Source organism: Triticum aestivum, chromosome 4A, assembly GCF_018294505.1.
Source record: "Triticum aestivum cultivar Chinese Spring chromosome 4A, IWGSC CS RefSeq v2.1, whole genome shotgun sequence".
Lineage (NCBI taxonomy): Eukaryota > Viridiplantae > Streptophyta > Magnoliopsida > Poales > Poaceae > Triticum > Triticum aestivum.
In genome coordinates, this window is record NC_057803.1 from 564,829,050 (window position 1) to 564,841,615 (window position 12,566).

Sequence of the window (12,566 nt, forward strand, 5' to 3'; positions counted from 1 at the left end):
CATGTGCATCTTATAAATAGATATATATTGACAAAAACGATGTGAGGTCCGTAAATGTCTCAAGATAGATTCGGTTTGGCAAATTTACACATTGAAAAGAAATTATTGAACAAGTTTGATATTCATATCGTCATTGGAACCTTTACATTTACAAAGTTAGAAATAAAATAAGGTAATATATAAGGGCCCTGATTTTTGTTTCGCCCCGGGCCCCCGAAATCTCAGGACCGGCCCTGGATATAGACGTTGCGTTGATGAATCCAGCAACGATGAATGTTCATCTAATGAAACTCAAGATGAACTTAGGGTGTCACACATGAGTTGGTCTGATTCCCGTTATCGACTACCCCCTTCCTCTACCTTAGGACGAAGGGAGTAGTATGTGTATTAGTTTGACGTGCTACTTGATAATTGGAAAAGTTTTGACTTAATCTTGCTCAATAGACTCTGCGATCCATAACCCGATGACCTATGGGTTGGTTAGTTACTTTGATGTTTATTGTCAATGCATATTTGAAACACCCGAACTCGTATATGGCAGTATATATTTTGTATTTTCCTTTGATGTGCTGTGGATGGGACCGAATTCATGCTTTGTACTGGCATAAATGCATGGGGAATACATTTTACGTATACTAATTATATTGGCATCATCCTTATTAACATAATTCGTCCATGTAATTCACATCCAAAGTTGAATGGATAAATCTAGCCTTGATAGGGACGCAGAGTTTCTGAGCCCGAGCTCAAATGAGCTCGGGTGAACAGTAAAATCGAAAACAAATAATTTTAAAAAAATCTGATTTTTTTTGTGACAAACATTGACAAAAGTTTCAAGTGCCTGCAAAAATTTGTCATGGAATCACATTCCTAGAAGACATGGCAAAAAAATGATACTCTAAAAATGCTACTTTCATGGAGCACTAAAATTGTTTTTTGCCACGCCGTACAGGAATGTGATTCCATGAAGAATTTTTGTAAGCACTTGGAACTTTTGTCAAAAAAAAATTCACAAAAAAATCAGATTTGTTTTTGATTTTACTGTTCATCGAGCTCATTTGAGCTCGGGAGCAGAAGGACACTTTTCCCTTGATAGATGCTTCTCTCCCACACCAAATCTTTCTAGGAAGCAAAAATAAAGTTAATTTAAAATCAATATTGAGTTCAACTTTTCATGTGTGGATGAAGAATAACAAAAAAATAATATGTGTTCATACAGAAAATAATGTGGTCAGAACATATGCCTTAGAGAGGCTCATTGTTCAACCACCTTTGAGCCATGCCGAAACATTCTTTAGGCCGGTACTCTGGAGCAGTATGACCAACACCCTGTACAAATAACGAATCATGCTCTCAATCAGGTTAGAACTTGTATGGTTCCTCATGGACATGATTTTAAAAGGAAAATAAGATCACCTTCACTGTGGCAAATGTCATATTTTTTGTGTATTCTATGGTAAATCTACAGAAAAGAAAAGATGCATCCCATGTCAAAAAGAGTGGGGAGAAAGCCAGTACACAAGGTATGTGCCATGAAGTTTTTCTTATATTTGAAATAGGGAGATAGAAAGACTTAACCCAGCAGCCTGCCCACTAAGATGCCATGCCCTCCAGTCATCAACGATTGAAAAGTTCAAGGATTTTATCCATGCTTGTGTGCCAAGAAATGGTGCCTCGAGATCATGATCTCCGCTGCGCTCAGAAGTTGTTTTAGTTATGAGGTGCGCAGGAACATTTTGAGCCAATGTGATCAAGTAAAAAAAATCGCATGCCCTTGTTTTTACCTATACACAAGTGCACGATAACCCCTCGTAGTAAGGTTGAGATGGTATGGTATACTGCTTGGTATATCATATGTGTAGGGGAGCCCTATGTTGCATTGTACCCACTCACTGGTTGTTCCCTATTGCCAAATTAACTTTCATCAATGGTGTTCCAAATGTTGTGGATTGGAAAAAAGAATGTCATGTGTGCTCCTACATGGCATCTGTGTTAAGCTAAAAGATGAACTTTGAATCTCAACTTTTCCCCAAAATCTGATTCGGTATGGAAACTTTGAAACCGTCTAAAGAGAACCATAAACTTATGAATTAATAAGTTGTGTACACTTCGAAAAACAAAATGCAAATAAAGGCATGGATAAAGTTGCCAGTTACCAATCTTCTCCTTTTAAGCCGGTCACCCCTCGCTTTGACCTCCCACTGTTAGCAAACTTTTGCATGGTATGTATCTCGCAACCATGCAAGTGAAACTAGTTTTATTGGATATCATGTCAGTGCAAACCAATTTGATGTCAATTGATGCTATAAAAGTGTCTGGTGTATTTAGATGTTTTAAAATTTGCATGAGTAAAGATAAACTTGATGCAAAGTCCAGGCTTCAAAAGGTGATGGTTTTCATTACATTTTTCTACTTCTACAACAATTTTTTTACCCTATACTATGTTCAATTTTAGATCTAAAGAAGTTAAAACTATATAATGATACATTTGAATGCATACTCTGTGAAATAAGTTTCATGTAGAACACATAGTATGTACCTCCTTGATCCCAAGAGCTTTTCTAGTCATATTGTTGTTCATCCAAAAGTAAGCCAGATAGTAACCATATGTCTGCAGTTTAGAAAAGAATTCCAGATAAGTTTTTGCTATGAGAAAAGCATCATATGACATTTTTCAGGTTCATCGATTCATCATAATACGTATATCGAATTGACACCCCATGGATGAAGAGAGACTAACAAGACAATCTACAGTTGGAAGTGCAGGTGGCTTGTTTAACTTGGTGGATTCTTCCAACAAAAAATTTCTTCTTGAAGCATCATCTATGGTGTTTGGCGCAACAACATCACATTTTTTGTACAAGATGTGCTCAATTGAAATTTCAGAAATGAGCTGTGATAGAAGAGAAGTGCATTAGAAGATGTTGGCAATACCATAGTTCACAACAACAAAGCAATACATGAATCTTACACTTTCTTTTGCGAGGAATGAATCTTACATTGTTGATAGCATGCAGCACTTCAACACACATTTCACTCACATGGTTAACATAATCTCATTTGCAGTTCTTCACTGCAGTCTTCACAAAAGGAAACCATGCTATAACTTCTTAGATTGAAGCACACTGCAAAAATTTGTTGAAGCATGCAAATGTGCCATCACCTCATATATTTCATCAGATATTATCCCAAAGCCATGAGCACTTGGAACTTTGTAATTTTCATCAAACTTTGGATCTGTTATAGGGTTGCCAACCATATATCCCTAAAAATAATTGCATTAACATTGCAAAAGAAAAAAAACATGATCTCACTCTCTTTTTCATTCTGTTGCCATTATCGATATTAAATGTTCAAAGGATAGATAATAACTTGCCTTGAGATTGATGGTAGGTTGCTGCCCCATGTCAATTCCTGGAGGATATTAGAATCAAGAGTTAAGTCCACATTGCCCCCCTCAACTTTGGTTGAAGTTTGAAATTACCCTCCTCGGTTCATACAACAACTCTAGAAAAATGGCATGATACATCCCCCCCCCCCTTCATGTTTTACCAGTTTTGTCCTATGTGGCGGCGAAGACATCATCACCATGTCATGTGCTCTCTCCTCTTTGTCTATGTTAGAATATGAGGCAGCAAGATAAAAATGTTACTTTATCATAAAAGTGTGCAAATAGTTACAGATTTAAACCATCGACTCAATAAATTGTGTTAGTTTTTCTATCATTTTTTTATTTTCTCAATTGCTTGGAAAATTTCATCCAAACTTCGAGGTAGAAATCTTGAACAATATGTGTTTTAAATAGTTTCTCTAAGAGAGCTTAAATTTTAGTAATTGACTTAGAGAATCATGTGTAATATTCTGTAGTACTCTGAATGGTTTGAAATTTTGATCCAAATTTGAGGTGCCATTTTAACATATTTTTTCTCATCAACTATTTTTCAAAATTAATTGAGCCTTCTGCCCGGTGAATTATTTTTCTCTTTTGTAAACTAAAACTTATAGGTCGTATGAAATATGTTCCAAAAGTTTCAATTATGTGAGATTTTTTTATAATGAAGAGAGAAGATGTTGTGACGATCAAGATGTGGCTTCCATGCAGGCAACACCAGTGGAAACTGGAGGAGGGTTATAATGTGGGGCATATTTTGATGGTCTTGCACACAATGTTAGTAATCTGAGCTCCATGAACAGTTGAGGAGGAGGGACCCATGGACTTTATCTCTTGAATCAAATTCAGAGTTTTATAACTTGAAATTTTGCGGAAAGACATGATTTTCTAGTTCCTTTCGAACCCTTTGTCGTACTACATTCTGGAGTGTGCATAGAAGTGCAATGTTCTAAAGAGTTACTCCCTCTATAAACAAATATAAGACGTTTTAGATCAGGGAGTAACAATTATACCTTCTGAAATGCCTTGTGCAATAAGTGGAATCACCTTTCCAGCATATGAATCTCCACCAATGTAGAAAGGATTTGAGAGGAATTGCGGATGATCCGTGAACCACTGTACATAACCATGCATAGAGCGGACAATAATCAACGCTCGGACGTTCTCCATGCAAAACAATATGACGGTACGGCATCAGCGATGCCTCTCATCACCTTATTCAGAAATATTTGGACTTGCGAAGATGATGAGTAGTCCCCAACATCGTAGCCTTTGGGATCACGAGCGAACGAAAAACCGGAACCGACCGGTGAATCCAACAAGAGTATGTTTGCCATCTGATCGAGAATTGTTGTTAGTAAACCATAAAATTGACCAAAAGAAAATTCATTAGGACGAACATCTCAGTTACATGAATGATCATCAATAATCTCACCTTTGTCCATGAATATGGGTTATACACCAACTCCGGCAAACCGCCACTATACGGTGCCAACACAAACTTGAGAGGACCTACGGTGCAAAACAATGATGGATAGATGTATATGAGCAGCAACTACGTGGTATAGTACGCATGTCAGAAAGTGGAAGCCGGCTTGGTGAACTGACCAATTTCAAAGGCCAGGCCCATGATGACCGAGCAGCGGGGCCCACCAGTGAGCCACAGGAGCAGAGGGTCGGTGCCGGGGCTCCTCTCCGACTCGACGAAGTAGTAGAAGAGCTCCGCCCCGGTCTCCTCCTCCACGCCCACGTACCTGCATCGCACGGCCACTCCGGCCATGAGTCCGGCGCCATTTCAACCAAGCTTTTAGTTGTGGAGGTACAACGCCTAGAGCTTACCCTGTTTCAAGGTTGAAGGGCAGAGGCCCATCGAATCCTGGCAGGTGCGTCACCGCCGCCGTGGCCGGGCGTGAGAGCGGCAGGAGCAGGAGGACGGGAACGAGATGCAGCAGCAGCGGCGGCAGCGACAAGAAGTGGCGTTGCCCGGCGGTACGCACCCGGAGAAGCTTCAAGGACTCTCTCTCTCTCTCTCTCTCTCTCTCTCTCTCTCTTCCTTTCTTTGGGCCTCTGGGCACGTAGCCGTGCCTGTACTGCTGCCTGCTGCTCGAATCCATTTGGATGCGTGGAAGGTATTGTCACGTGGAAATGGTTGGCATGTCACCTTCTTTTCGAAAAGGAAAGCTCGCCTGCTCACTAATTGACGTCGACAGGAGAATGTTTTCTCGACCAGAATACTCCTATATACGTAACATGTAGAGATGAAAAAACAGTACATATATACGCTACAGAGAAAGGGTGAAGCAGGATATTCAAGCTCACTGTGGACAAATCAGAATTCAGCTTCTTATTACAAACCGGGCTAATTCCCTTTTTGTTTAGTCACATGATGGAAATGCAAGATTTTGTACGAGTACAGGGAACAGGGAAGGGAAAGAGCGAATCCCCATTGTACATACACAAAGTATTTCCTCCGTCTTAGAATGTAAGACCATTTTTTACATCATTATAGTGTCAGAAATGATCTTATATTGTGAGAAGGAGGGAGTAACTATCTTAGAGGCATCTCTAACTGAGTTTAACTCCTTAAACGCCTTTTCAAACTTGAACTCAATTTTTTATTGAAAATGAAACTCCTAGAATCCGACGAGTTTAAAAAACATGGGCCTAGGTCTCGTCCTATTTTTGCCAATTATGACAACTTTTATCTTAACTTTGCTTTTTTAGCTCTGAGCGAGCTTGTACCGTATCGCAGACTTTTTGGATATTTGCTTAATAAGATGGCGGCATGCATCATTATGATGAAGAGGATGAGGATAATCCTCCGCTTCTAAAATAAATATGCCCCCCGCGCCCTATTTCGACTCAACACTAGATGCCTCTTTGTTGAACCCTTGTTGAAGTCAATAAGAATATGGTTGATCTCTACTCCCATCTGGCAAGTGCCACTAGCTAGCAAATCTCAACAACATTTTTCCTATTTTCCCAAGGAAAAAACTCTGAAAAACCTATTGCAAACCTATTTATAAGACTGATAGGTCATGGTCGTGGCGTTTAGGTTGATGGAATCAAGAATCCTGAGGATCTGGTCGAGGGCGCTCTTGTCCTTGAGGATGCCCATGTGCGAGACCTTGGGCAGCTCCACCACCTCGAGGACCTGCGCCGGCGAGTCGGACCAGGCCTTGATCGGTCCCATGAGGCTGGCGAGGTTCACCGTCCCGTCGCCGTCACCGTACACCACATTGACGGGCCCCGCGTCGAACCCCTCGTCCCCGAACACGAGGCTCTCCACGGTGTCGACGCCGGTGCCCACGAGGCACGTGACCGGCACGCCCGGCTCCGGCAGGACCTCGCCGAGCGGCCGTATCCGCGCCCGGTACGGCTCCACCCCATCGGCGAACCCAATGTCGTTGAGGAACTGTGTGACGTTCTTGGCGGAGTAGGTCCGGTTGTGGCGCTCCGACACGACGAGCGTGGTGTTGCCGAAGACCTTGGGCGTGGGCAGCAGCCAGAGGTTGCTCTCGGAGCTGCGCTGCTCGTCGCGGATGAGGGAGGGGTCGACGAAGGGCACGCCGAGGGTGTTGCCGAAGGCGAAGGTGAGCATCTCCTGCACGGAGCCGCCCCACGGCGCGGACAGCGTCACCAGCCGCTTCACGTGCGCCGCGCGCCAGGCGGGCGGGGCGCGCGCCAGGAACTGCAGCGCGTAGAGCCCGCCGAGGCTGTGCGCCATGAGGATCGCCGGCCTCCCGCCGTTGGCCGCGCACGCGGACTCCACCAGCAGCCGGAGGCGCTCCAGGTACGCGCTGCCCACCTGCGAAGGGTGCCCCGGCGCGGCCAGGCCGTAGCGGAAGTCGTAGGGCGCGCCGAAGAGGTCGCGCCCCTCCTCGTACCCGGCCTTCTCCAGCGTGCTCGCGAGGATGTCCATGTACCCCGTCAGGACCCTGCATAACAGTTTTCGCAACGACGTCATTGCCATTGCTGCATTGCGACACCCGCATCATTTTTCTTTACTTCTTAAAAAGAACATAAGGTTTTCATTTCATCTTTTTTCCCATCACCCCTTCATCCAACTTTCCATGCATAATTTACTTACTTTATGAACCAATTCCACTTTAATTTACTTATCAAACTTCTAATTGAAATATAATGTAATTCATGTCAGAATTTGATGAACATTTATTTACACAATTAGCATTATTACTGACAGGTAAATGACAAGCTAAAGTATTTAAATATTTATATTCCGTTGCGGCATTGTTCTATAGTTGACATATAAATAGATAGAAGAAGAAGACGATCTTGATTACTTGAGGGTTGGGTCGAGGTAGCGGAGGGTGGAGGTGGAGCCGAAGTCGTCGACCCTGGTCAGCACGCCGGGCGCGTTGCGGTAGTCGTCGGCGTCGCGGTCGTAGTAGAGCATCATGCGCTCGGCGAAGCAGCGGGTGAGGGACGCGACGACGACGGACGGCTCGAACCACATGCGGAACCAGCCGCCGCGGCCGCGCACCAGCGGCCACACCCGGCAGGTCAGGCTCGACGGCCTGTAGTCGTCCGTCAGCCGCGCCTCCAGCTGGTTGCCGCCGGAGCCCGGGATGAGCACCACCGGGTGCAGCAGCTGCCCGCCCGCCGACGACGCGCTCAGCGACAGCATGGTGGTGACCACGGCCGCAGCCAGCAGCACGACCATACGTGGCGGATTTCTCCCCATGGCGAGTGTATGTATGATCGGATTTTGGGTTTTCTTGCTTGTCTCTTTGCTTGTTTTGGGATTTGGTGGTCGCTGTATTGTGTGGCGATGCTTGTGTCTTGGGATCGACGGATGGCTTGGAGAGTTGGAGTGGCTACAAAGGCAGGGCGCGCGTACGGTGGAAATGGTAGTTACGTCGTCCTTGGAGCGGTCGGTAGTCTGGCGTGCGCTGTGAATCTGCGATCAATTCGCGTCTAGCTACTTACTGCTTAAGGGGCGGCTTTTTAGAGCATCTGTGCTCAATGGGATATTTTGCAGGCTCGTCTTGATCGCAAAGAGGCTAATTGGAAAAAATAATTACAAACCACCCCAGCCAAGCAGGTGGGCTGGCATCTGGCAAAAGCTTATATTTCTGACATTGGAACCTTTGACAAGCATGCTTTGGAAGAGCAGTGATTGACACAGGTGTCCAGCCAGCATGAATTAATGTTGGCAACTAGGGGGTCGTCTTTTGAACCTGCCTGATTTTGCCAATCAGGTTACAAATGCATGCATGATCACATTCTGCAGAAGAGACTTTGCAACCATGTGTTCAAATACTACGGCTTTAGATGGCTGCATTCTGTAGACGATGTTGACACCCCAGATGGTGACATTTTAAAACTGATAAAGGTGCCAAAGGCTTGACACATGGGTAAAAACATTTTGAAACTGAGTAGTTGCCAAACATGTATTCAGAAATTACACCTTAATATTTGGAATCCTTGGTCGGCAACAAATTGTCCAAGCTCGTCGCGCAGCTGAAAAATCTCTAGCGAAGTGGCTTCCATATGCAAGATTTTTCTGCAAACCCGAAAAACATTGGGCTCCTTAAATTATATTTTTGCGGGGTCCTTAAAATATTCTTTTGTGGGCGGAACACCATCGACGAGCGGTTGCCGTCCGTTTTCAGCGAACAAGCACCATGGGTACACGACGGTGCGATCTAAGCACATTATCAAATTTGTAGGTGTAGCAATTTATTTCGTCAAAAAGGTGGCTTTGAGTTGATCCGTATATTCATTTTGTCATACTCCATTGAATAATAATAAAAATGGTTTTGTGCATACTTGATACAGAGGTTGGAAGTTATCCTCCTTTTCAAAAAGAAAAAAAAAATTGGCCCGGATTTGTGTTCGTCGTTTTGGTGTGGCTAGGGTTCTTTTTTGAATTTGGGGACCTGTCTAGGGTTTCTCTCTCCCTCCCCTATCCCTTGGCGGTTAGGGTAAACACACTCCTCCAAGCTTCGTCGGCGAGCCCGTGGGTTCATCTCCCCCTCTGTCGGCTGCTCCGGCGGCGGGTGGCATGGAGGGGAATCCCGGTGTCTCTGCTCCGGTTAGTAGTTAGGTTAGGGTTTTTTAGTCCTCGCAGGTGCGGCACTCGGACGGATGGCGGTGCTTCTTCTTCGAGTTTTTCTTCCGGGCTCCAATCCTCTTCGAGTTCGTTCATCTGGACGTAGTCGACGGAGCTCCGACGTAAATTCCTGTTGTCTCCTTTGGACGGTGAGGTTAGGGCTTCTCGTCATGTGACGAGATTTGGTGTAAGATGTTTCAGATATATTCAGGGGTTCACCGACGACGACTGCGGCTCCAGGGCGTTGGTCCTTAGGGGCACGTGCAAGAAGACTTTCCGGTTGTCATCGACAAGGTCAAGCCGCCTCCGATAGGCAAGCGACGACAGCGACACGTCTGCAGCTCGTTCTGACGGTGGCAGTGGTTGTTCGGTGGTCTCAAAATCTTGATATTATTATGTTTGAGGTGTTTTGTACCTCCGATGAAGTTTAATAATAGATCTGAATTATTTTCAGAAAAATAATTTGAGGGATCATTGTATGAAGCATGTGGGATCAGCTGGCCTGGCTGAAATATCAGCGCGTGATGTGGACTGAGCCAACCCCATCCAACTAGCACGTTGCTGCCCCTGGACAGGATAACGTTACGTGCCCTTTCTACCGTCGGGACGAGCCATTGGCACAATTTGACACAGGTCCCATCCGCCGTCTGCTGCTAGGGCAGACACAAACGGCCGTCCGCTATAGACCTGTGTGCGCCCGTGACCTGATCCTGTACGACTGACAATATTAGAATTGGTCTGCATCCCTATGCAAATGAATGGCCGGCGATTCCATGGGCAAGCGCGCTCGTCCACGCCAATGGATTTCCGTATATATATATATATATATATATAACACTATTCTGATCATGGGATTAGAATAATATTCTGATCATAACATAAATTTCCTGAGTTACATGCCTGAACTTCTCTCTGTAGGAACCCGACCTTCGGGCTATCTTCTCAACCACTAATGCAGAACCGGGCAATAGCACCGGTTAGTAAGGCCCTTTAGTGCCGGTTCGGTAACCGGCACTAAAGTGTGGGCACTAAAGCCCCCCCTTTAATAACGGTTCAGCACGAACCGGTGCTAAAGGGCAACCAAGTGGCACGAGCCAGCTCCGGGGGCAGGGAGCCCTTTATTACCGGTTGGTGACACCAACCGGTATTAAAAGGTTGGGGGATTTTGGGTTTATGATTTCTTTTTCATTTAATTTTGTGTTTCCAATTTAATATTTTTGTTTGCTGGTATTTTACGATACTACATATTGTATACGTTATGCATATATAAAAATAGAATTTCTAGTAGAACTGATCATATATATATATATATATATAGGTAAAACTGTGTCTACCATAGCTTGCCACAGAACTAGTTAAGTGTCCCTAAACTTTTAATGGTTCAGAAGTTATCAAAAAATATGAAATAAATATGGGAGCATCTCTCTAATGTAATAAGATGATCCAACAGAGGGATTGTCAAAATATGCATCTATGTGTCCTCGACAAAAATAATAAGCATTTCAGCTCACTGCGACATAAATATATACTGAACTATTTGTTTTTTTGTCCAGGACACATACAGTCATATTTTTTTAATCCCTCCGTTGGATCATGTTATATTATAGGTGTGTTGGTTCAGTATTTTTTTCAGAATTTTTGAGAACTTTTGCACCGTTGAAACCCTTAACTACTTCTGTGGCAAACACTTGTAGAAAATCCTACTCCTATATATATATCATCAAATGTCTCACAACCATCATTAATTAACACATATATACACACATGTATATATATATACACACACACACACACACAATTTTTCCTAATTGGTGCCTTCGGAGCATGACGACAATTGGAAGTGGTTCATGGGGCGGTAGCGGGTAATAGTATTCTCCTTTGGGATCTATGACCTGGTCGAGCAAAAATCCCGCTATTTCCTCTTGAATTGCTTCTATGCACTCCTCTGCTAGGAGCTGCTCCCGCACCTCTCTGAACTGTTAAGAAGGAGATCAATATGCGTGTGTATTAGTTGTGTGACTAGATATCGATAATGGTGTAAAAATTGTGAATAGTATTCTAACAAACGTACCTAGTCCTGTCTTTGAGATCTGCTCCATTCGGACGCCTTCATGCGAATGTTCTCGCAAACGTAGTATGCACACAGATTATTCCCCAGCGTCTGCTTCAGGGCCTTTACGAGAATGAAATTTGATCATATAATAATTAATCAAGCATGATAATTAAAGCGTCGCGCCCCTGAAGGTAGCACCTCCCAGTGCCAGCCCGGCGGAGCCCAGTCCCGGACATGGGTCCTCTGAAGCAGGACGTCATCGCGAACGGGTCGACAGCGAGAATGCGGGCCGGGCATCGTCGACAACAAATACTATATGCCGCAAAAGTAAATTAACATTTTTTAAATGATGGATTGTGATTTCATATATGCAAATTCTAAATTTTATAACTAAAAATATAAGAAAGTAAAAAAACATCGATCATCATCTAACAATTTGAAATTAATCTAATTCATCTAGCTAAAACTAACATTTCCAAAATTTCTAACATTTCTATATAACTAACATTTCTATAAAAAACAGAAAAAACCTTTGATATTATATATATTATAACTAACATTTCTATATACTATTTGACATTAATCTAATCTAATTAATTAATTCATCTAAAACTTGGTATGAAAAACAGAAAAACAGAAAAAACTAAAAACTAAAAACAGAAAAATTGTGTGTGTGTGCGCGTGTATAGTGTGTGTGTGTGTGCGCGCGCACGCGTGTAGTGTGTGTGTGTGTGCACACGTGTGTGTGTGCAGTAGCTACGGCCGGCGCCGGCGGCGCGGTGGCTTTGATCGATTGGAGGGAGGAGAGGGGCCGGGGGAGGGGCTCACAGCGCGCGCGGGCGAGGTCGAGGCGACGGCGACGGCGAGGCGAGGTCGATCCAAGGCGACGGTGACGGCGAGGCGAGTGGACGGCGACGGGCCGGTGCGGCCACGGGGACGAGCCGGCGACGGGGGCGGTGCGGAGTCGACGGGGACTACGCGACGAGGACGGGGGCGTCGCGGAGTCGACGGGGACGTCGCGACAGGGCGGCGACGGCGCGGGACGG

The 12,566-nt window shown here is 44.3% G+C and overlaps 1 protein-coding gene and 1 pseudogene across 1 annotated transcript; both read right to left on the bottom strand.

The window, feature by feature from the left end:
- Positions 1-1,141: 1,141 nt before the first annotated feature.
- On the bottom strand, positions 1,142-5,505 carry LOC123083917 (serine carboxypeptidase-like 13; annotated as a pseudogene).
- Positions 5,506-6,107: 602 nt separating this feature from the next.
- Positions 6,108-8,181, bottom strand: LOC123082318 (lecithin-cholesterol acyltransferase-like 1). The gene is made up of 2 exons (XM_044504674.1): positions 7,696-8,181; positions 6,108-7,329 (listed from the first exon to the last, which is right to left on the bottom strand). Exons 1-2 carry the CDS (start codon positions 8,094-8,096, stop codon positions 6,408-6,410), a joined length of 1,323 nt encoding a protein of 440 aa, XP_044360609.1. The 5' UTR covers positions 8,097-8,181; the 3' UTR covers positions 6,108-6,407.
- Between the last annotated feature and the right edge of the window lie 4,385 nt (positions 8,182-12,566).

Coding starts and splice junctions, on each gene's coding strand:
- LOC123082318 (XM_044504674.1), bottom strand. CDS start 8,096: ATGGGGAGAAATCCGCCACGTATGGTCGTGCTGCTGGCTGCGGCCGTG. Junction 7,330..7,695: donor TACCTCGACCCAACCCTCAA/GTAATCAAGATC, acceptor ACTGTTATGCAG/GGTCCTGACGGGGTACATGG.